The sequence below is a fragment of the Narcine bancroftii genome, chromosome 2 (assembly GCF_036971445.1).
Source record: "Narcine bancroftii isolate sNarBan1 chromosome 2, sNarBan1.hap1, whole genome shotgun sequence".
In the NCBI taxonomy this organism is placed as follows: domain Eukaryota; kingdom Metazoa; phylum Chordata; class Chondrichthyes; order Torpediniformes; family Narcinidae; genus Narcine; species Narcine bancroftii.
This window is the reverse complement of record NC_091470.1, coordinates 146,485,610-146,510,378: the sequence shown is the minus strand read 5'-3', so window position 1 is coordinate 146,510,378 and position 24,769 is coordinate 146,485,610. Positions and strand designations below refer to the sequence as shown.

The following is a 24,769-nucleotide window of genomic DNA, read 5'->3' as shown; positions in this document are numbered from 1 at the left end:
CAAGGTATTGGTTAAAACCCTCTCCTTTATCAGTTTTCATGAACAGTACTTCAGAGAGGAGATCTAAGGAAGATTTGGTTTCAATAAAACTGCTGAATTTTAATCTACCCACGCCATAATGCAGGGCAGCGATGTCGCAGTGGTTCAGAAGTCTGCATTTTTTCCCTTTTCTTCAATTGGTTCAAAGTGAGAGCTTGGACATATAAATAATTGCATAGAGCTTCGTTCAACTGATCCACATGCAGAGACATAGAACTCTCGACAGCCACGCTGCCCATTCCTCCCAAATACTGACATTAATTATCCAAATACATGTTCTGAATATGCATGCACACATTCTTTAAAAAGTTTAAACGAACAGCATGTTACAGGCCCTTTCAACTCATGAGTCTGTGCCACCCAATGACCCCTGGTACGCTTTGAACCGAGGCAGGTAGCCTGAACACTTGGAAGAAACCCACACAGACATGGGTAGAATGTACAAATTCCTTACAGACACCACCGGATTTAAACGCCAGTCACTGGTGCAGTAACAGCATTGTGGTAACTGATTTACTAACAGGGCTGCACATCTATCTCCTCACAAAATGCCCGGCAAAAACAAAACAACCTTGGTGTTCAATACGACAATATCTAAAACCTCCACGTTGATTGGGTTAAATAGCAAGAAAAAGGAAATGGGAGAAATTACTCACGGGTCGAAGGAAAGGTTTTTGCACTTGTTTTGTGAGATAATGGAACATATCCACAGTTTCGGCACCAAGAGCAAGATATGAACGGGAGACGCGCTCGTCCTGAGTCAGCTGAGATTGCCGACTCTGTTGCTGGTCCTTTCAAAATAGAGGTGAAGAAGTGAAATGTTATTTTCAAGTGCTGTTATTCATCAGATAAGGTCAAGACGAAAGCTCAATTTAAAATTAAATCATCTATAATATGGCTGTGTAATTCTTCACAGAACAAGTTATCAGCTTATTTGAAAGAGACAAAACTTCAAGGGACACTATACATCAAACTTAATGGTGCTTTAACAAGGGCAGACAAAAGGATGAAGAAAACTGAGCAGGAATGCTTTCCCTGCCTATATGCATTTACAGGAAATGGGCGTCACTATCACTCATTTCCAAAACCACCAACAATGTGGAATGTTCGTTCATTTCAAAGGACAGTCACACTGTATGCATCCGAAATTACATATAGATCCAATTAATAAAACAAGCCTCTCATTAAAATAAGGTGGGCATTTAATGACAAATTCAGCCATCATCTTGGCAGAATTGCAAATTGAATAGCTTGTGCTACTAAAATCTTATGTGGCCCATCAGATACACTAGACAACAAAGATTATATCTCCTGACCACTTTTGGATGCATTTTTATGGATTTTACCTGCTGGTCACAAAAATCACCTTAAAATTTTCCCCGACTCATAGTTTTTCTTTTCAAAAGATGCAAGTTGCTGTATTTTGTGATTGCTGGTTATATTTAAATCTATTAGTACATTGGCCACAAAGCATGTAGTCAGTTCAAGCAGGCCTGAGCATGCACAGTGCAGGTGCTATGCAAATGTTGTCTTCGGACTGGGCATGCTTTGTCAAGAGAGTTGCAGATAGGGTATAAAAGCAGCTCACATACAAGGATGTTGTGCATTACATTGATGTAGATTGAATGCATTTTGATGCACATGTTCTTCAGGCAATAGCAGAGTGTACTTAAAAATAGTATTCATTTTGTTCAGGAAGATTCAATACAGCAGAAATGTCTGGTCAGTGAAGCAACAGCTGTGATTCATTCTGTTACACTTGTGGCAAGTATACACTTAATGCTAAATTCAATAAATGTCAATTTAACGCTTCTCCAACTTCCTACATAATGCAGCAAATCTGAAATTATCTTTGTGTTCATCTTGCAGTTGTCTATCATAATCCCCGAATTTTTCTTTCAGCAAACAAATTTTTGAAAAAAAAGTTATCCAATGATATTTACTCAATGAAGAAGTAATCTCAATGGAAAGCCATAATCTTTGACGTTACAAAATGTAGCTCAGCAGCACAGATGCACTTTCTTAGGCCATAGCCATACATCGTATGCATATTCCAAGAGATGTCATTTTTCTTATAGGCATCGCTGCACAAGAGCCAACTGAACATGCAGAGATAAAGTGCACTGTTCCCAAATTTCAAAAACACTACTTTAGTGCACTCCAGAATTGCAAAGAATATTTTAGTTTCACCTTTTCCTTGTCAATTGCAAACGAACTCCTTCCAAAGAAACAAACAGATTAACATTAAACAAAATACAGGATTTACCCTGGGCAACGAGTCCCAGCGCTCTTTGTTCTTCATTTCTTCTTGTACCTCATGAATACGTTTAAGAGAATCCAGGCTCTCATCCAGGAGGTATGTTGTATCATTAATTAACATATTAATGTAACGGACAAATTGCTTTCCAGAACTACAATTACAAAACAAATGTGCAAATATAGAGTAAACAGCCACAAAAGTGTAAGCTGACAAATAAATCAAATTTATTTTGTTTAAAAATTTTTTTTTGAGTTTAACATACAAGGATACATAATAAATAACAATTACATGTATTGAATCAATTGTATCCAAGTAAATCCATATAAAATGGAAAAAAATTATGAATAATAAAATATGCATAACTCCATTAAGTTACTTATAACTCTATCTAGTAATAAATGCAACCATGACAGAGTGTAAATCAAATTTAAATACATGCCATTGCATGCACAGGTACATAATCTTTTATCCAAAACCCTTGGGACCAGACACTTCTCAGAATTTTTCGGACAACAGTAATGGCGGTACGTTACCGTAAGTGCACTGATTTCAGATGCACACAAAACGAAGACACACTCCAACTCGAAGGGTCTCTGGACAAGGGGCACTGAATGGGGATGTGTCGAGTCACGTTTGGCACCAAATCCGAGCATTGGGGTGCACACAACCATGGGAAAAAAAATGGTCGGTTTTCAGAATTTCAGATAAAAGATTATGTACCTGCATTGCTCCTAATGAACTCTTTGGTTTCTTAACTCTTGCAAAATTACCCACAAGAAAAAGATGGATCAACTTACTTAAACTCTTCCATAAAGGTGCCTTGATGTGCTACATTCTGCCAAAGGCTCTTAAAGATTGTGCTGATGTGATAACGGATAGTGAACTTGTCGTAGAATTCACTCGTTGCTCCAGTATGTTCAACATCTAAGTAGTAAATTAAGATATTTTAATGCAGTTTTCCAATCTAATCTCTGAAACTCAAACACAACAACCTTTGAATACAAGGTGGGGTGGGGGAGGAAATTAGTCTGTGGCTTAACAGTGCAAGCGTACTGACTGCCAGGAGTCCCATCTGCATGCCAAGGTCAACAGAACTGGACACACAATGCAGCTAGTCAACTGGTATTCCTGCAACCGGCACATGAAGACGGCTTCGTTAACAGGTGTGCTTCCCCCGTTTCAGAACTCAAGGAACACCTTAATCCAAGAATTTGATGACAGAAAGATCACCATGCTGCCTTTTAAATGTCAAATTGGAAAGAAATTCTGGACCTCAATACAAGTGTTTTTTTTAAAAAAAAAAAAAGATTTAACAGCAGTTTTATAATGAACAAAATCTTTTCAAGACATTTCTGAAATCAATTAAGGTAGTTATCCTCAATCTGGAGAGCATGACAATGCAACTGGACTCTAATCCAATACTCTCCAGGAACTTCAAGTACAGTACTGAACCAAAAATAAGACTACCTGGATCAATGGCAAGTAGGAAACGCATTGAAGAGTTATTCACATGAACACGCACCTGAATTTGGGTGAAATATTCCAGGAAAGGAAAAGAAAATTAAAGCAGGTGTTTGTGTTGGAACCGTACGGTGATCACAAAAGGGAGAATGCCATTCTTTTTGAATACAAATCTTGTAACTGTTAAGACTCTTGCTTTCTCCTCAACAAAAGTGAACCTATAAATTAGCAGGAGTAAGCCACTCAGTCCCGCAGTCCTGCTGCAATATTTAATGAGACCACTGTGATCCAACTAACCTCAACGTGCATTCCAATCTACCCCTGCTATCCCCTTGCAATCTCAGGACAGATCAAATGGGCTGTGAATAGTCTATTTCTACTCCCAAATCTAACCTAGCCTTAAAAATATTCAGAGTTCCAAAGATTCTTAATAGTCAGAAAAAACCCAATGACATATATACAACCTCTTATACTTTATAAAAAACACAAAACCTGATTTTTATATTTCTGACTTTCCATGTCTATCCTGTCAAATCCTCCCCAGATCTTCAGGAGTGAACTTTTCAGCACCTTTGGGTCCTGTGGCATCTTTCAGTTAAATTTTTCTTGAATATTTTATTTATAAATTTTCAAACTCACACAATTTCAAGTAATCAATCACAAATTACAGTTATCAATTATATACAAAATTCACAGATGAGTCTGAGTCATTTATCCCCTCTCCCCACACTCAACAGACCACAACATTCAAGGCACCCACAACAAAGGTAGGGAATACATCAGAGATTTGTCATGGCCCGGCAGCCCGCACCTAGGCTGGTACATTTTTCTTGACTTTACTTGATTGGGATGGAATGGACCCCCCACCCCCACAGTAGAAGGTTAAACGAGGAAAGAAAATACACACTATAACTGTGCTATCTTTCAGTCAATTACAAGAAACTTCAATCTGTTCAAAAAGAAAATGCTGATCAATTTATGATTTTGGATCAAAGATTCACCATCCTCATTTTCACTTTTTAAAAATTCATTGGAAACAACTGAGACATCTCTCATGGAACCTGAGCACTACTGAAAGTCACCTGCCCAGATCCACAAAAAGCATTCCCCTTACATTGTACAGATTTTTCACCCCTTTGCTCAAACCGAAAAAAACAGCATACCTGTGTAAAATTTCATTAACGCAGGCACAAGTTGTTTTGTGGCCAGTGGATGATTCTCCATCATTTCATAAAATTTCTGTGTTCGAGGCTGAACTGCTGGGTTCGTCACGAACACAACTTCTACAAGTTTGGCAATCAGATAAGGATTTCTGATATAGTTTTGACTGCAGATAAATACAACAAGGAAGGTCACGACATCCTGAGTACATGGCTCGTATAAAACCTGAGGGGAATATCTGTAGACAAATAGGGATAAATTAAATGGGAGAAAATAGAGTTGCCAAATAGAAAAACTGGCAATGTGACAAAACAAAAGTACTCTGATAGTTCATGGACCTCTAAAGGTTTCCAGTTCTTCAAAGAATAAATTTATTATTAAGTAGTGGTGTGACAGTAAATGTTCTGTTCATAATCAACTGCTGATTTATAATGATTACTAGGGAAAGGTGTTAAGGAAGGCACGGATAGCAGAGCACTTTTACAGCTCTAGTGACCCAGATTTCAATTTATCACTGACTGTAAGGAATTTGTACATGATCCCATGTGGGTTTGCCATCCGGGTGTTCCAGTTTCCTCTCACCCTTCAAAACAAAGAGGTTGTAGGTCAACTGGGCAGCATGGGGCCATGGCCGATTACCGTGCTGAAGGTCTAAATAAATACAATGCAAGTCAACTCCAAGTTCAGCACAAGGCACAAATCCATCTGCCAAAATGAGAGCCACTTAAAGTAAACCATTTTTGTCAATGAAGAGTATTGAACGAAATAACAGTGGTTGTTTCAAGTTTTAATTAAATTATAACACATGACCAGAAAAGTAATAAAGGCAGTCTATGGGTTTACCATCAACTGGTGCAATCAAATACTTCATCTATATTGCCACAAATGGTCTTAGGCAATAAACTGATTAAGAACTTTAGATTTAAAGTAGCACCTTGAAGGGAGTGAAGGGCTTTTTTTCCTGATTTTTCTTCTACAAAATACAATTTGGATTAACATTCAAAAGCAATTATATGGAAGGAATACCTGTGGCATCGCTTGCAAGTTGAGGAAGGGAAAAGGCAAGCTTGCAATATTCAGTGAAGCTGTCCGAGATATTAGCTGACCCTTGTTAGATCACTAGAGTGAAACATGAAAGATCGCAGCTACTGCAATTATTGTAAAAAAAAACCACAGAAATGCTAAGGAACTAAGTAGGTCGCAAGGCCTGAGCCCTTCCTCAAGTTAGGAATAAAAAGTCAGTTAGATCACTGACTTCCTGCACCCTGTTTCCATGTTACTGGGCAAACCTGGAGATTAAAGCAATCAGGTCCGAAAAAATTGGCAATAAAAGCTGTTTTGTCACTTTTAAATACTTCCAATAACATGTTAGGTAGACTAACACATTTACAAGAGTACACGTGAATCTTGTTTCAAGGAGGCCAAATCTCCAAAAGCAGTGGTGTGACCAACCATTGGCATGGGATACCTTACCTGTTATTTGCAGAATTTGTTTTCATTTCAGAATTCAACATTTGTCGACTTTTGCTTTTATATTTATTGAAGGGCATCTCCTTTGACAAACTACCAATGATTAAGCATGCTAAGAATTACTCCCCTCATTGTCAATCACATTGAAATCTTATTTACTTACTGTACAATAAAAAGCAAATATTCAGCAATATCTTCCAAATAGAATTCAGGCAATGCTGCAAACACCTTGGGAACCTCTGGATTAAGGGGCAGTGTCATGCTGCAAGGAGGCAAGAACAAATATTTTTCACTCAAAGCTCATTAATACAAAATCTAATCCACCCGAGCTTCAGTTTCATGTTTCTCCAGGCAATAGCTCAAGGTTGAACCAGGCTGAGGGCGACTTTATGAATGCATTTGACCACCAATCACATAATGAAACAGCCGATGGAACATTGCCTGATACTGAACTTGCTGGCCATCATAGCTTCTCCTTTACCAATTCTAGTCCTGACGATTCCATCTTTAGTACCACATTCATGCTAACATAAAATGTAAGATGCTCTTGCCAATATCAATTGATCAGTGCTAATTTTCAGTAAGTTTTAAATCATTGAATTTTCTTGGTCTTTTTTTTTAAAAAAACAAGAAATTTAATCTTCCAGTTGGTTCAATTATTAAAATCAAATATCAGACTTTAAGTAGGTGGCAAAGTGATTTATAACATGGTCCACACTGATGCAGGATTTGCAATGAAATCCAAATCCACAGTGATACAGCAAGAAGAATGGCTACCTCACATCCAGGTTCAATTCTGACCTTTAGGATGTGTGAAGTTTGCACATTTTTGTGACTGCATAGGTTTCCTTAAATGCTCCCAAACCTCAAAGTTGTGCAGGTGTTTGGAAAGTTGGGGAAAATGGCTATAAACTGTCCCTCATATGCCCATGAGTGGTGGATGAGTCTGGGATTGTGGAATGTACAAGTTGCAGGGGAAAGAAATGAAGGGAGTGCGATTGCGGCATCCATTTCAAGGAGCAAAATGGCCGTTTGTTACATTGTGAGGAATGAAATATGAACTGCTTAAATGGAAGCCTCTTCTTTAGCAGTTCTACAAAACAGATGCTGGTAATTTCCACCAATTTCTAATGGGTGTGGATCCACAAAGCAAAAATTCAATATTTCCATACAAATCTGACAATTTCAAAGAATGTAGGAAAAGATGCATCAAGATACATTAAGCATCCTTGTACCATCAACCCTTCCATTTATAGAAAATAGGATATTTTGAAAGAAAGCTATACTTGAAGTAGTTTCACTAAACAACACTACAAAACTCATTTATTTGGTATCTTGTCCCTCTGCTAATTCCCTTCAGCATACTTTTTTCTTTCTACAATAAATTCAGTTTCTGAATGGAGAGAATTAAGGAGTGAAGCAATGTCAACTCAAGGCTCCTGCTTCAGATTGCAATTCAAACAATCCCACCATTTATATTCTTGGAAAGGCAAGCAGCCAAAACATCAGGCAACCAACTTGAATCAATTGGTTTTCTTTCCAGATTTTTTCCAGCACTTTTTCTTTTAATTTTGAAGTGTTAAATCAAACTGTGACAACAGGCTTTTCACAAATCAGTGTCAGCAAGACATTTTGGGCAGGTGGAAAAAATACAAGAACTTGAAATCATCTTTGACAAAGTGAAGTGTACAAGGTGATCTATATTACAACTCTGTTATTGAAAATAAGTTCACAAGCTGTCAAGATATTCTGAAGAGCAAAAGGGAAAATATTCACTCTGCACAACGATATTTAACTGTGTAGGAACAGAAACATGTAGGAAAAAGAGCAATTTACCATCTTTTCGTGACCTAAAAGGCCATTCAGTCCATAAAGTTAATGCCAGCCCAGAATAACCCCATTCTCCCAACTTGCTGTAAACTATTCCCATCAATGCCCCAGTTGCTACCGTCCATTTATGAGAGGAAATCAACAGCAGCCCATTAACCTACCAATCTCCAAAACTTTGGGAGGTGGGAAGAAACCAGGATACCTGTAGGAAACCCACGTAGTCACAGAGAGAAGGTGAAACTCGACATAGATTGTACTAGGATTAAACAGAGTTTTGTTTCCCAAGCCACTGTGCTGGGTAAATTTGTTTAGCTCTCCTGTGAAATACTTACTCTGGGTAGCGTGAATCAATCAGGCGAAAGATCAGCTGAATTAACGTGCCATAAAACTGAAGGCATCTCCTCAATAGATTCTCATCCAACAAACCTGCATCAGCACAAGCCTTACTTCGCACCAATTTCTAAGTAAGGAAGGCAAATGCAATGTTAGCATTCATTTTGAGAGAACTGAACATTGAAGTTTTAATGCTGAGGCTTTATAAACCATTGGTAAGACCACATTTGGAGCAGTTTTAGGCTTTGCGTCTAAAAGATGTGCTGCCGTTGGAGAGGGTCCATATGAGTTTTTTGAGAATTATCCTGGGGGTGAGTGGGTTAACATATGAGGAGCGTTTGATGGCAGTGGGCCCTTATTCAATGAAGTTCAAAAGGATGATGTGGGACCTCCACAACGTATTGAATACTGAAAGGGCTGGAGAGAATGGACATGGGAGAAAATGTTTCCAGTCACGAAGAGCCTGGGACCAGAGGGCGCAGCCTCAGAATAAAAGAACATCCCTTAGAAAGCAGAAGAGGTTTCTTCCACCAGAGGGCAGTGAATCTGTAGGATTTGTTGCCACAGATGCCTGTGATGGGATAACAGTCACGTCCATTCAGGCAACATCCAACATCTGTGGTCCCATAAGGTTAGAATAGATTATTATTGCCTATTTCTGTCTTTATGGTGTGCATATTTTTATGTTGCAAATTGAAATTAGTACAAGTTAATGATTTAATCGAAGCAAAGTAATTATCTGGTTACATCTGCTATGTCCTGTTCTTCGATTGGAGACGCAACCAGATAATACTGTGTTCACGCGATTTCCAAATCATATAATGTCCTATTTCACAGAATGTATTATGGACATTAAGCAACGCATGACTGTATTTAAACCAGAGATTCTCGATTAGCAAAGGCATCAAAAGGGAAAAAGGCAAAAAGGAGTTTTAAAAAAAAATACATTAACTAAACAGGCCGAATGGCCTAATTCTGCTCCCAAGTCTTGTAGTATTATTCCCTGACTGTTAGTGTTGATACAAATTCAAAACATATCAATAGGTGGGGAATGGAAGAATTATAGACCATGTGTAGGGAGATGTCCAGTTTAAAATGGCAACGTCGACACAAGCTTCGTGGTCCAAAGGGCCAATTACTGTGCTTTACTGTTCTATGTCCATCAGTGTTTGTAACAATCGAAAGCAAATGCAGAATAAGGGTACAACTGGTGATAAATTTGCATCATTATCCAAAATTTCTTGCATACCTTCAATTGAGTCTTACATCGTTTCAACATCTCTCTATGTCTGTTTGCCAATGGAGAATCTTTCCACTGGTTTTCACTATTTTTCAGTTCCTCAACAGTCCTACAGGTCAAAATATATGTTACATGAAGATTAAGAGAGCTTGAAGATAGATATTACAAAACTGATTTTCATCACATTTGCTGCTGAAAGCTATTTGCTCATCTTAATCTGAGGATTCAATTGTTATGAACTTCCCCCATTAATTTTCCCAGTGCAGACAAACATCTCCCAGACCTTCAAGCAGAGCAAAGTCAGTGGATTGATTCCATGTTGCACATACAGTAATTACTACTTCAAATGCAAATGAATCTTAAGACACTAATTGTCCTACCTTTGTCATTCACTTTACCAGTATCAATTTTTTTCCCAAATGAAAGAATGTCTTTCATTACTTTGGAGTGTTTTATATCCAATGAAATGTTCCCAATTTGAGAAACAGTAGCTAATTTGCACACCGCTATCTCCCACAGGCAGCAAAATGATAATGACCCTATCTAGTTGTGCAAGGTTCATTGAAAATTAGATATTGACAAAGATAGTGGTGTAACTGCTCTGCTCTTCACAAAGAATGGCATGGGAACTTTAAGACCTTCCTCAAAGTAGAAAGAACTCTTCTCATTAAAAGTTCATACCACTGAAGCACAACAATCCCTCAATGTCAGTTTCATCAGTGCTCAAATCAGTGGATCAGAATTTTAATTTAGCAAAGAGCAGTCTTTTGAGAAACTCCTCTCAAGACAGCAGATTTTTTGGAACTAAAGACTCCAGGAAAATTCTACTCCATCATTATCAGTGATTAGCAATTATACTGGAGCAACCCCGACATTTACTAATCCAAGCACCATGGCCAAATGGAATTAATCCTCTGCTGTTATTCAGAGATTAGAAACTGAACTAGTAAAATTTCATCACAGATTTTATGGATGATCAAAAGGAGGTTGAGTCAGGTATGTTAAAATGTTTTGGTCACTATTTTTCCTCAACTTCCAGCTAGAAAAATAAATATGGAACCAACGATACACAAAAAGCTGATATCTTGGGCAGATCATGATAGGTCAATAAATGGGGAAGAAAATAAACCAGTTCAGTGGGGTTATTATGGTTTATTGCATCCTTCTCACTGCTGCACCCCTATTCCACTTGCCAGGTGGCTTCGTTGCAAACACAAGAAATTGCACCACTTGAAGTATCTATAAACTGGCAGTAATGGCAGAGTCAAAATAATACGAGTAAACGTGGTCCAGCACAGAAAAGCTGAGGATATCACGAAGTAATGACAACAGTGCTTCACCATTGGAGGTGGCATCTTCCAATCAAGATGCTAAACAAAGATTCTTCAGAAATAGTGTAAAAGACTATTTGGCTCAATTATAAGGAAAAGGGTGCAAATTTTCTGGGAATATTTTTTCTGCAATCAAACGTATAAATAGAAAACCTGGCCACATTGCAGTTTGTGGAGAATGATTTGCACAACTTGGTTAGTAGGTTTTCCTCCTCGACATTTTCAAGCTACTTAATTGGTAGCAAAGCAAAATGCCAGATATAATGCAAGTCTTTTGTTTCTTCCTACCTGTTGAGATCTCGAATAGCTCGTAATCTTCGTATGTAACGTCGACAACTTGGCAAGATAGCAAGATGATGTGCATGCAGTGTCAGAAAAAAGCATTCTGTTGGGAATTTTGGCTCAGCAAACTTTGACTGATCATCTATAAGACGGATGAAAAACAAAGGTTTTTTTTGTTTAAGTTAGCATAAACCTAGTTTTTTTTTAAAAAAAGGAGACTCCACAAATTGTCAGTCAAATCTGATGACCACACTGGCACACAGTGACATCGATTTTATACACCATTTAAATCAGCCTCCAGTCACAACCTTTTTCTTGTAACATTGCCCTGCTTTCATCGCGGTGGCTGAAACTTCTGTCTCATGTCCAATTTTTTTCTCAATTCTAAACGGACTTGGGACAGCACTGTTAGCACAACGCTATTACAAGCCAGTGACTCAGGTTCGAATCTGACAATATCTGTAAGGAGTTTGTACGTTCTCCCTGTGTCTGCACGGGTTTCCTTGAGATGCTCCTGTTTCCTCCCACCCTTCAAAAAATGTTTGGTGTTTATAGGTTAATTGGTGTATTTGGACAGCATGGGCTGGAAGGGCCAGTAATCATGCTGTATGCCTACATTTTTTTTTAATTGGTATCAAGTAAATTGACATCAGTTTGATGTCTACTTAATGGCTGTGAAGCTGGACATACGCCATGTTCTACTCACTAATTGAAAAAGTAAATAGGATCATACTTCCATAGACAGATTAATGCACAATTTTTGTACAGAAAATTCTTTTCAAACAGCTTTGATATATCATTTGAACATTTCATATTTACTTACTGAGCTCTGCAAGCCAACTTTTAATGTCTTCCATAGAGGCTTTCACACGAGTCTCATCTGCTAGAATGTTGATGCGACACTTTGGGTGGAAAATGTACATTGGATCCACAGTTTCCAACTTTATCTTTGTGCTTAGTTGCTGAAGCACCCACAGAAAATTCAGCATGAACCCATCTGTTGACACCATCCGGTCATCCGTCTATTAGAAATGAATTTTACATTTTATTTACTCAAATGGTTTATAAAACAATGAAACTTGATTCCGTGTTGCAACAAAAAAATTTAGCAGTTAAGCATTCTACAACTATCCATTTACACTTTAATTTCTATCCATGTGGGCAGTGCTGATACAGCGACTGGGACTCGAATCCGGAGCTGTCTGTAAGGAGTTTGTATGTTCTCCCTGTGTCTGTGTAGGTTTCCTCCAGGGGTTTTGGTTTCCTCCCACCATTCAAAAATAAAACGTGTGGGTTGCAGATCAATTGGGTGGCGCTGGTTTGTGGCTCAAAGTGTCTGTTACCATGCTGTATTTACAAATTTAAATTTAAAAAAATTTTTTAAATTGATTCAGGGATTAAGGTGTCCACTGCAAAGATTTGTAAATCTGAGATGAAATTCACAAAGCAAAAAACTGCCCAAGAGACTAAAAGCCAACTTCAAAGTTAAAAAAAGGGACAAAATTTCTATCCAAGCTCTTAAACACAGTTCTTAAAATTCTAGTGAACTGCAATAAGTAAGTCAAGGAGAATTAAACTTGTAATGTACACTTCTATCACTAACAGTTTCATTTCAAAGCAGTAATTAGATGACAAATGACGCATTGAGAGTCAGGAAACACTTACTTGCATTTGTGCTTTTTTGATGTTGCGATTGACCACTGCTGCCATGTAATTTAAAGCGCTCTCTCTGGTCTCACCATTAAGCAAAATATTGTGCAAAATTTTGAAAAGATCAGTCTGCAAAGCAAAAAAACCTGACATTACACGCTGCAAGACTATTCACCCCAACATAGACCAGTGGTTAAAATGATGCCAACAGCCCAATTTGTTATTAGCTTGAAAATGCCTTCACACATCTACTTAAAATTTGCATGTGTCCAACATTCCACTGCAATTGTCAAAGGATTTAGTTTTTAAACCCAACCATAGGACAGCAGCACATTACATTCCAGAAGTTGCAGCCTTCAACTAGTTGCAATAAAAATAGAAAATGGTTGAAGTACTCAACATGTCAAGCCACATCGGTGGGAAGGGAAACAGCCAACATTTCAGATCAAAATCCTTGTTAGAATCTGAATATTAAGTCTGTAATATTGGTGCTCTGGATTATATTTAGATTAATTAGCTTTAAATAGTTACCAGTATCCTTTTGTGTTTACCCTGAAGTACCCATAATATCAAGGGATACCTTTGAACCGCTGCAATGGTGGTGATTAGGATACTCTGACAAAGATGAAGTGACTATGGAATGACAATACAATTTTAATTCTAAATCAGACAGTGCCAACTCAAAATGTGCATCACAAATGAGTTTATTCTTATCAATGACAGAGAGTTTATTCTCAAATGAATCTCAATGAGCTGCTGATTAACCAAGGATCTTTGATGCCATAATTAAGGACTCCCTCACCTCCTGTTTCCCCCTCCCCCCCTCCAAAAATGTTTGGATAAAATTAGTTACAAGGTAGAGAAAAACCCAAACAAAGAAAATCCATCTATTCTTCCCTTGAGATTAAGAACATTGACAAAGTAAAATACTGTTTCACATATTCCAAGAAAAGCAAGTCCCGACAAAACCAATATAAACTGAAACTTCAATCTTGTCCTCATTTGTTGAGAACTTGCATCAATTGCTATTTCATATTTATAGCAATCACAATACTGTATTTTGAAATAAGGTCGGATCTTGTGAATTACCAAGACTACAATGAAAAAAAAACTAGCAAATATCTAAAGCAGTCAAAATGGTGTCACGTACAAGGAGAGTGAGCTTAGAGGTCTCGTTTCTTATAAATGCTATCAAGAGCCTTTGCACTTCCATCATCTTCGCCAATAGTTTTGAATGAAAGTTACACAATTCGCAAAAAAATCAACATCGACCACAATCTAGCTAGCAAGTCAATTAGTTTTTTTTTTAAAAGAATGACCACAAATCATGACTGCGACTGCAGCTTTAAAGACAAGTTGCAACAAGAGGGATTTTTTTTTTTAAAGTACACCTGCAAAAGCTGTTTAGTAAAATGCAGCATCTTCAATGCATTAGTACAACTTCAAATACTTACCCTAGCTGATTCCAGATGGTGCTGCAATGACTGACTGACAACTCGAGTATTTTCAAGTGTAAGCGTGGGTCCGGAGAAATATTTTTCTACAACCCTTGTCTAAGACAAAAAAGATAGGTATTAAAATCCTGATAACCTGCATTGAGAAATTGTCTGTTTAAAAGTAGAATGGAGTCAGGAGCTTCCATTGGTCAAATATGAAGTAAGCCAAATTAATTGTTTGGCCAGATATTAATTTTGAAATACTTTAGAAAGTCTGAACAATAGAAAGAGGAACATCTTGAAAAGTCTCAGTGAATGCTTACTCTTCCTGTATTATTTTTGAAATACTCTCTCTTCTCTTCTTTGGCTCGGCTTCGCGGACGAAGATTTATGGAGGGGTAAATGTCCACGTCAGCTGCAGGCTCGTTTGTGGCTGACCAGTCCGATGCGGGACAGGCAGACACGGTTGCAGCGGTTGCAGGGGAAAATTGGTTGGTTGGGGTTGGGTGTTGGGTTTTTCCTCCTTTGCCTTTTACGTCAAGATAAAAGTCATTTTGGGAAACAGCAAGAAAGAATGGGATCTTTCATAGCTAAAAACTGGCCATTTCTTTCATTTTTAATCATTGTCACAATTTCAAATGGAGCTTCAATCTTGGGTCACAGTGAAGTAATTTCTCACCACCTTCTCTGAACATAGATTGATTGCATTGTAATGAGCCAACTTGTCACCAAGTCAAAATAATGCCACCAGCATTTCAAAATATTATGCACACTTGGTGGGCTGTTTCCCACCACACAGAAAGGTGACAGGCCAATCAGATGAAATCCACAGCTCAAAATAACAATACTCAACTCTAATCAGGTGCCTACATACTGGGTTTTAAGTGTCAGTGATTCAATCTTTAACCTCAACTGGCTAATTCCTAAATGGTTTGAGGTTGTTAGACATCTACCAGTACTTAGTCCTGTTATTTATTACAACTCTGAGGGTGCCAAAATGTTTCTGCTTATTTCACGACTTGCAGCTTTTTTTTTCAACCGATTATGAAGAAAATGAACTGGCAAGGATACTGGTGCAAGTCCCCTCTGGGACTTTCACCAGATACAGATTTTCTACCGGATACAAGCTATTCTGCAATTAAAAGGGCAGCATGGGAGTTAGCGCAATTGTTACAGTGCCAGCGATTGAGACTAGGATTTGAAACACGTGCTATCTGTAAGGAGTATGCAAGTTCTCAGTGTTTGTGTGGGTTTCCTCCAGGCACTCTGGTTTCCTCCCATTGTCCAAAACATACCAGGGATTGTTGGTCAATTGGGCAGCACAAGTTTGTGGGCCAAAATGGCCTGTTACCATGCAGTATGTCTAAATTTAAATATGCCAGTTCCTCTCAGATTAACTTATGATTGCCAGAATGGTCTGCTGAAATTAAAGACAGAAAATTGAACATTCTGTACAACTTACATCATCCTCAGCAAATACAGACAGGCTGAAGCAAGCACCAAGGAATGAAAGTCTTTGCAATTCTCTGCCTGTGCCTTGACTCAAAGGATCAGGCAAGAACAAAGGCAATGATATCACCTGTAATAGCAAAAGAATGCATAGTTACAGAGTGGATTTACTGCGAAGCATTTTCCACTGAGAAACGAGGTACTCTTCCCACCAAACTACTCTTTGGACAGTTTCTTCTCGACAGCCATCAAGTTCCTGATGAACCAATCGTGTTCTCATACTGCTGTTGCTTTGTCCTAATTGGTCTTTTTTCCTCCCTCACTATAATCCTGTAATGTTAGACTTGCTCTACTTTATATGGGTGTATGAATGTCAAAGCAGACCTGTCAGATACTTGCAAAAGAACCCTTCTCATTGCACCAAGTACAATGCGACAAACTTAAACTCAACTTCAAGAGCAAATGTTCAATTGCTCCACAGACACTGACTGAAAATGGCATCTTCTCAAGTACCTATTATTCTTCACACAAGTGCATCCAGAGTCTGATCAAAGAACAATGGAGGTCTATGACCAGTGGTGTCCTGCAGGGATCATGCTGGGACTTCTGTGACGCATGATTTACAGAAAATGCAAGTCATCTGATGAACAAGTTTGCAGATGACACAAAAATGGACAGTTGTGGTTAATGAGATTGTCAAAGTGTACAGCAGTTATGATCAGATAGAAATATGAGCAGGGAGATGGCAAGTGGAGTTCAATGCAGTCAAGTTGTTGTGTGGACTTGAGGATCATGTGATCTCTCCACCTGGAGCCTGATCAGAATATGGATTGCCGAGGGCCACCGTCTTTCCTCCTGGAATCAAATCGGAAGTCACCTCACCAGCCAATCAAGGGTTAGATCTGCCCACCTGAAGTTGACGTGTGCTTGACCCTTGCAGCTGACTTGTAATTGGTTCCCAGGTGCCAATCAATGGTTAGATCTGCCCACAGGTGAGGCTAACGCGTGATTGGTCCTTGCAGGTCACATAGATGGGCCCTACATTGAAAAAGGCCAGCACGTATTGTTCTCTCTTTTGATGCTGCCTTGAGACCATCACTGAAGTATAGGCCTGCTGTTGACAGTCGTGCACCAGAGAGCTGACTGCGATAGGCCCGCCCCAGATCCCGAGCCGTGGTGGAACTGGAAACTAGGTTCATTCGTGATAATTAATTAATTTACTGTTCATTAGTGTGCGGTGCCTGTGGGTGGATGTGTTTAACCCTTGCATTCCCAGTTGGGAGTTGTCAATGTTTAGCAGAGATTTATTTGCATCCAATGTGTAGTTTTTTTGTGTATTATTCTAGGTTAGTCTGTGAGTGTGTGCCCTTTTGAGTTCCCTCGTGTGCAAATAAAGACCTGTGTGTAAAGATTGTTGATAACACATATCCAGCCTTAATTCTCTTTGAAGCCATCCAACCTATTCCGAACACGACACAAGTGTTACAGTGCATTTTTGGGAGGTCAAATACAAGAGCAAAATGGCAGAACTCCAAGGATCATTGATGCGCAGAGGCATCTTGGAGCTCCAAAAAGTGGCAATATCAGCAGATAGGGTGGTAAGAGCAGCACACAGCATACCTGCCTTCATTAGTTTGGATATTGATCCTAAAAATAGGGAAGTCACTTCTACAGGTGAACTGTGGAGAGCATTCTGACTGGTTGCACCACTGTCTGGTATAGAGATGCCAATGCACAGGTCAGGAAAAGTCCTCAGAAGGTTGTAAACTCGGCCAGTGCCATCACCCTTCACTCCATTAAGGACATCTTCAAGAGGAAGTGTCTCAAGGACCCTCACCACCCAGGCCATGCCATTTTTCTATTGTGATTTCATTCTACCGTCAAAGTATAAAAGCATGAAGATGCACATTCAATTTATAAAAACAGCTTCTTCACTTCTGCCATCAGATTTCTGAATGGACAATGAACCTCACTTTTTCTCTCTTTTGTGCATTTTTTAATTATTTTTAGCATCTTGTATTTAGAGAATTTACAATAATTTTGCACCTGTAATGAAAAATACTTGCTGCTGCAAAACAAATTGTGACATTTTCAAGACAATAAACCTGATTGTTTCTGCATTACAGGAACGATATTCTGGCTTTGGGCAGGTTCATCAGGATGTTGCCTGAATTAGAGTATTAGCTACAAGAAGGTGGTGGACAAAGTTAGACTGCTTTCTCTAGAGCAGAAGCTGAAGATCAACCTAATAACATAATGAGCATCTTAGAAAGGATACAGTAGTGTTTTTTTTTTATATATAAAAGGTACAAGTTTAAGATGGCAGGTGGAAAGTTTACAGGAGATATTTTAAAACACCAAGTTGTTGGTGCTCAATGCCCACTGTCAAGGGAAGAAGTGTGAAGACAGGCACATGAAAAGTGAAAGGAGAGACTGTGTGTCAGCAGATGAGATTGGTTCAAGTTGACATCATGTTCAGCACCGAAAAAGTGGGCTGAAGGGTGCATTATGTTCAATCACATTTAGTTTAACAAGTGAAATAAAACTTACCAAAGTGCACACAGGATGAGTTTTCCCAAACTTAATTTCACATAGTTCTTGTAATGCCTAAAGGGAAAGGAACTTGTAAATGAAGATCAGAGCACTGACAAACAAGCTTAGAAAGACGTGAAAATTAATTTGGTCATTAAAATTGCTCACCATTATTCCTAAATGTTCTATTTTGCTCTAGTTTTATTTTAGAAGCACGAGATACCCACAACATATTTAACCAATCATACACTCTGGCATCCATGTCCAGCCAATTTCAGGTCTTTTCCTCCTCCCCCCACAAAGTTGAACATATTCCAAATTCCTTTCCTCAAAGGTAATAAAATATGCCGAAATGTTAAAGGTCTTCCCAAATCCGAAAGTCTTGTGTTGTAAATAAACCAGCCTCCATCTCCGCCACACTCATCAACACAAATGAAAAACTTTACAATTTAGGGATCGAAGCAGAATCCTTACATTTAATGATTTTCGCAAAGAAATTTGCTGTTAACTGATGGTTATCAAGGTCTCAGACAAAAACAGAACAGACAGGAAATTTAAATATTTCTACATAAGATACGATATCCTGTGTACATACACAATATCAGATTTCAAAAACAATTCCCCAATATCTTTTTGGGCAATAGATACAATAATACAAGTACAGATTTTTTTTCTTTAGTTATTTAAAGACCCAGAATAATTGTGCATGAGAATTAAGTATCTGTTGAAGAATTCTGCGGGACTTCTTTGAATCTGGAATGTTTACGTCGCAGGATAACAGAAGCCAAGCAGAACAAACAAAACTGGCATTTGTTACAAATGAATCACAAAATAACTCAGAATGGACTCCAACAAACTGGCCTCCTCCTGAAAATTTGGACAAGTATCAAAGGAACAGGATCCGTGCTGTGTTCCTCCTTCACCCCCAATCCCCAAAACGTTTCTCACCACAAGTGGATACTTGAAGTTATCACCATCCAAGGAACATTCTTTCACTGCTGATGCCAGGCCTTGTATAATTGGAATAAAGATCTGTTCAACAGAAAATAAAATATCAAATTCAAAATAACAGTCAAACATCATAACCAATCCAAATTCATAGAGTCAAATTTTTAATCCATGCTCAAGAATGGAGTAGAGGATATGGTGGAAAAATCAGATGATATTGCAGGGAAGTGATTTGGTTCGACAAAAGAACATTCTGATTGCCCCGACAGAATCCAAAGCTACTTGTGCTTTTTTCCAATATCCATTCACGAATTTCCATCACCCAGAATTGCATTTAAAGAATTGCCTAAATCAATGGACAGTCAATTACTCCTGCTTCTCATCACAAATCCAATCACATCCCAGATTTGTGATGTCATCATTTTCACTATCCCGCCTGTGTGAATTAGCAGATACCTCAAAATTGGCATGATTTTTAAAACTTCAAGTTTGGAAATTAAAATCTTGCACCAAAAAAAATTAAGCTTGTCAGAGGCAGATTGAAAATTCAACACAGAAACAAAATGACCAAACGATTTAGAATGTCAAAGTGGTGGAGGTTGGAGCTTTAAAAGTGTAATTTCTTTGTCTGAAATGATCTGTGAATGAGATGCTCCACAATCACCATTCACTACACGTAGGTTGCTTAACTGAAACAGTTGGACAACTCAATCTTTTGGGGAAGGAACAACTTGATCAAGAGCAGTCAGGATTTTCTATAAAAGAAATCAAACAAAAGTTCTATGTCCTATTTCTTTAATTCTTAAATGAGGGAAATTCTTACAATATATCAAAAGCAAATTGAAAACTTTTAATAATGCAAAGCTTATTTCAATACAGATATCCAAAAGGCGATGACTAAAGTGTTAACTGCAAACTGCCTGTTTCCTGTCTCCTCAGTTCTATATTTGAACAATGTCACAGAACTTACTACATTCATCCACAAATAAGCCTTCGTTTAATAAGCATTGTCAGCCCTGATCAAAAAAAAAGCACAAGATCTAATTTCAACAAGTCTGAGCAGAATTTTGAATCCACCACATTCTTCTGATCAAGAGAAAAGAGTGAAACAGGTCCAACATTTTTCATACAATATGGATGGCTGAATCCAGGAATACTTCACTCACCTGTTTGAATACCTCTTGGTCCTGATGAGTCATTCGAACAAGCTCTTGAATGAAGCCATAAGGAAGATTGCGACACAACATGTAGGGCACTAGTAATGACTGCTGCAACAATGACCTGTAGAATACAAGTCCATTTTTTGCCTCATTTGTTTTTGTAAAATTTCAATTCCAAGATAACACTTCAAATTTGAAGTGTTGCTTAAGAATGTTCAAAGATCCATTGAGGTTCACTTGAATCAAGAAATTTTCAGAGGCTTTCCCCCAAAATTCCATAACTATTAAAATGCTCCTGACAACTTAAAATCAAAAACACGCCATGATACAGGCTATATTTTACAACCTGGCTGGAATTCTAAGAAATTCCAACATACCTGAGTTTTAAGTGTTTATGCCTTTTTATTAATGAGAAGCATGCCCACAAAATATTGTACATTTCCCCCAAAAACACCCCTTTAATTGGAATTAAAATTTCAGATGTAAATTTTTTTGCCATGAGGCAACCCCTTTCCTCCACAATTTAATGAATCTCTTCGAATGCCTTTCAATGATAGAATTTCCTTGTAAATGAGTCCAAAATGATATGCACTAATCCAGGAGTATCCTAGTCGATTGCTAACCTTCAAGATGGAAAATGTAGGCTTCCAATGTACTGAGTAAATATCAGTATGTTGACAATTTCAACATTAAATAGAAGAGCATGAGGAAGATTTAGAAGAAACAGTAGAAGAAAAGAGTCTCAGATTGGTGTTACCCATCAGCTACGCAAATGGAATCATTCAATTGAGCAACCTCCATGAGAAAGAAAATCAATCGTGGCTCAAAATAATAAGATCAATAGAGATGATTGGACGAATTTTTGAATTTTCTTTCATAGATGTCCTGAAGGCCCATTTATTCTCAATATCTCTTTAACAATGGCTACTTCAAAGACCTAAAAAGTGTCAACTCCAGGTCCAAAGTGACATGGAAGCTGGAAACGACATATTCCACTCCTATTTCTTCCATCCCACCCACCCAGCAATTAATCAATTGATTAGGCATTTGGGTTTTTTGTCTCAGTTCAATAACTTGACGGCCACTCTTCCCACTCTCAGCTCTACCGCACAAATTAAATGTAAATTCAAAGTCATGAGGATTTGAACTCGTCTCTCTGCATCATTCATTCCTGCTCCGATTTACAAGACCAACAACAAAATTACAATGCAACCCCCGTGAATTGTGCCCCCAGATTGTGAAGATTCACACACTCAGTCCCTTGATTCAATTTACCATGGCAACTAATAGCTGAAGGTCATTTATAATTTGATCAAGAAACCAACCTTGGCTGTGTGAGGGCTCCCTGCAGCACAAGGGCAGCATGGGAAATACACTGGGATCGGATGTTGCTGAGCAGCTGACTGACAGATGGTTGATTGTACATCTGAAAACATTCAAGAAATGTTGGGTTACATCTAAACATTCTACATTCATTTATTCAAGTGTAAAAAATTCCAAAAGATTATGCTGGGAAAAATAAATCACTTTCAAATGTTCAATACTCTCCCATAAAAACTGATGAAAAATCATTTGAAAAATTGTGTTTTATGATTTACTTCATTTATTCCATCAGGACACAAGCAGGCAAAGTCTCAGACATAGTGATATTGCAAAGGGATAAAAATTAAATAAGCATGATGTCCACCACACATTAGATTGTGCAACTGACCAAAAGTCAAGCAGAGTTAAACTGGAATGCTGTCAACATGTTTACAGATTTGAAATGTATTTTTAGCTAGCAGTTGCCCTTTGAAGTCACTTACAGTGTTCCAGTGATCCAAATATCAGCTGCCATCATGGGTTCATTGAAAAGCCTTGCAAAGTATCATTGTCACATTTAAATGTAATCACTCTGGGCAATCAAATACAAAAACTACCATCCACTAGATTTTAAATTTAAACATTATAGCAGAGTAACCGGCCCTCCGGCCCAGGAGTCTGTGTCACCCAAATACTCCAATTAACCTATAACCCCCCCCCCCCAATATGTTTTGAAGGGAGGGAGGAAACCCACAGAAAGTACCAACTCCTTATTAGAGTGCCGGATTCTAACCCAGGTGGCAGGCTCTGTATTTGCATCGTACTAACCAAAATCTGACATTTTTACAGCACATGTGTAAACCTGCAATAAAATGACAGCATTGGCACAGAGCATAGAAATACAGAACAACAGCACGAGATCTTTGGCCACTCAATCTGCAAGTACCTGCAAATCCTTTCCAAAATGTGGCTCAATCTGCATTCTGACTTTTTACCAATGTCTTTAAATAAGTCAAAGGATCAACCACCTCCTCTGCAGTTAGTTAATAAAAGAAGCAACTCAAAGAAACTAACTGAAATTGACAGGTGATTTGAAGACCCTTTAAATTTCAGTTAAACTAGTTGACAATGAATGGAATCCCATCAGCATGACAGCCACTTGGGAAACCAAAAACATGCTTGTTTAAGATGCAAAACTGCTTTGCCATTTGAACTTGCATACAAAAAGATTTTTTAAAAATCCCCCCCCCCAAATTGATGCTTCAGTTGCAATCAACATTTCTACCATCAGCTATTCCATATGCTCAATTCTTTCTCTCCTTCTTTCCAATTTGGTATAGCTAAATTCTAGCAACACAAGAACTAGGTCTCTGTCAATTTTGCAGCTTTATTGATTTCACTCCTACAAGATTCATTCATATTCCCTATAAGATAGAAGCAAGAACTCCTGTTTAAAGCAAACTAGAGCCTCATATAATGGCTCCTCTAAATTTTCAGTTGAGAACATAATTAGCAATTAGACACAAAAATGCCAACATATTTCATGGACACAGAGCATTTGTGTGATTTTACTTTTTGGGGTGGGATGATGCATTATAAGAAAATTTGTCTCTGGAGTAGAGTCTGGTATGCAAGAGAAGACAAAAAAAGGCTCCAGAGTTGGCACAGAATAACCTTGAGATTAAATAGATAGCTTGGAATCAGATGGATCCCATCTCATCTGTGAAAGGAACAACAAACCAGATAACTTATTTGCTTCAGGCTCCACATATTCTTAATGATCAAGACAGAACTTAAATAGTTTCAAATACCAGACTTTTTCTGACATTATCTGGGCTGATTTAAAGAAACATTTTTTTAAACTCATTTTTCTATCTATCTATCTATTTATTTATTTATTTACAAAGTGTTTACCTTTGGAGCTTTCCGCTCTTCGATTCCAACTCTGTCAAAGCACTCAATGAGGTAGTTCAACATCTCTGTCTCCTTACAAGCTTCAATTGTGAAATGATCACTGCCGGACTCTGAACAAATACCAGTTGTACCCACACTGAGAAGGAATATGGAAGCACATAAGAATCCAAATATTACAAAATTGTCCGCTCAAAAGTTATGGTCAGTGAGAGCATTCCATGTATTGCAAACAAAATGCAGATATGTGGAATTGATCGTGTTAAATTTAGAATCATCGTAGCGTTTCTATTTTGGACCTTGAAAAAAATCCAAAATGTATCATACATGCCATTACCAACATTTTTAGCATTAGGGTCCAAATCTCAGTTCTGAATAGAAAAAAAGGCCTCTCCAGATGCAAAGCAGACACTCCTTTTCAGAAAGGTAATCAAGTCAGACAATTGAAGCCTGCTTAGTAAAAAATATTCCATTTTCACTTGGATACAAGAGAAGAAATGTGTTCCCAACCCTTTAGGTTAGTTCACACTTCCTATGCTGGAGTACATAGAATGAAAGCAGTTTCATCGAGAAAGGGTAGCAGTCAATAAAAAAGAAAACTGGAGAAAAAGCTAAACACATGTGGTTCTATGAAAAAAAACTGCTGCTCAACTCATCAAATTGCTGGTTTCAAAGAAATATCCTTAATGCACTGGTGAGAATTAAGTAATCCAATCCATGATTTATTTTAGAGTATTGTCAAAATCAAGTTAGTTAATGTGCAATTGTAATAAAGGCACAACTTTTTACAGCATGTAGCCACAGGCACACCACTCAAAACAGGTGTTTGGTCAACTATAATGGTATAATTATGTTTTGACCAACAAATATAACACTTGTTTAGAGGAAGTTCAGACTGTTAAAACAAATTTTGGATATGAAGCCATTTAGTTTACAAATTAAGGAGATATCTCACTCATTTAAAGTTGGGCAGA

The 24,769-nt window shown here is 38.0% G+C and overlaps 1 protein-coding gene across 5 annotated transcripts in view; it reads right to left on the bottom strand.

Annotated features, from left to right (window-relative positions):
• The window catches only part of ube4b (ubiquitination factor E4B, UFD2 homolog (S. cerevisiae)), a 69,821-nt gene that overhangs the window by 12,860 nt on the left and 32,192 nt on the right, over positions 1 to 24,769 (bottom strand). For 4 of the 5 annotated variants that reach the window (XM_069918458.1, XM_069918457.1, XM_069918460.1 and 1 more), the window contains 17 exons: positions 23,799 to 23,934; positions 21,908 to 22,008; positions 20,589 to 20,703; positions 19,423 to 19,506; positions 18,493 to 18,549; positions 15,956 to 16,072; positions 14,512 to 14,610; positions 13,073 to 13,186; positions 12,231 to 12,429; positions 11,414 to 11,549; positions 9,804 to 9,903; positions 8,554 to 8,681; positions 6,555 to 6,653; positions 4,924 to 5,159; positions 3,097 to 3,223; positions 2,306 to 2,450; positions 696 to 830 (listed from right to left, as the gene is read on the bottom strand). In XM_069918458.1, the coding sequence (XP_069774559.1) occupies positions 696 to 830; positions 2,306 to 2,450; positions 3,097 to 3,223; positions 4,924 to 5,159; positions 6,555 to 6,653; positions 8,554 to 8,681; positions 9,804 to 9,903; positions 11,414 to 11,549; positions 12,231 to 12,429; positions 13,073 to 13,186; positions 14,512 to 14,610; positions 15,956 to 16,072; positions 18,493 to 18,549; positions 19,423 to 19,506; positions 20,589 to 20,703; positions 21,908 to 22,008; positions 23,799 to 23,934 (2,128 nt within the window). The remainder of the gene's footprint in view (positions 1 to 695; positions 831 to 2,305; positions 2,451 to 3,096; positions 3,224 to 4,923; positions 5,160 to 6,554; positions 6,654 to 8,553; positions 8,682 to 9,803; positions 9,904 to 11,413; positions 11,550 to 12,230; positions 12,430 to 13,072; positions 13,187 to 14,511; positions 14,611 to 15,955; positions 16,073 to 18,492; positions 18,550 to 19,422; positions 19,507 to 20,588; positions 20,704 to 21,907; positions 22,009 to 23,798; positions 23,935 to 24,769) is intronic. The other variant, XM_069918459.1, reaches the window with a different exon arrangement.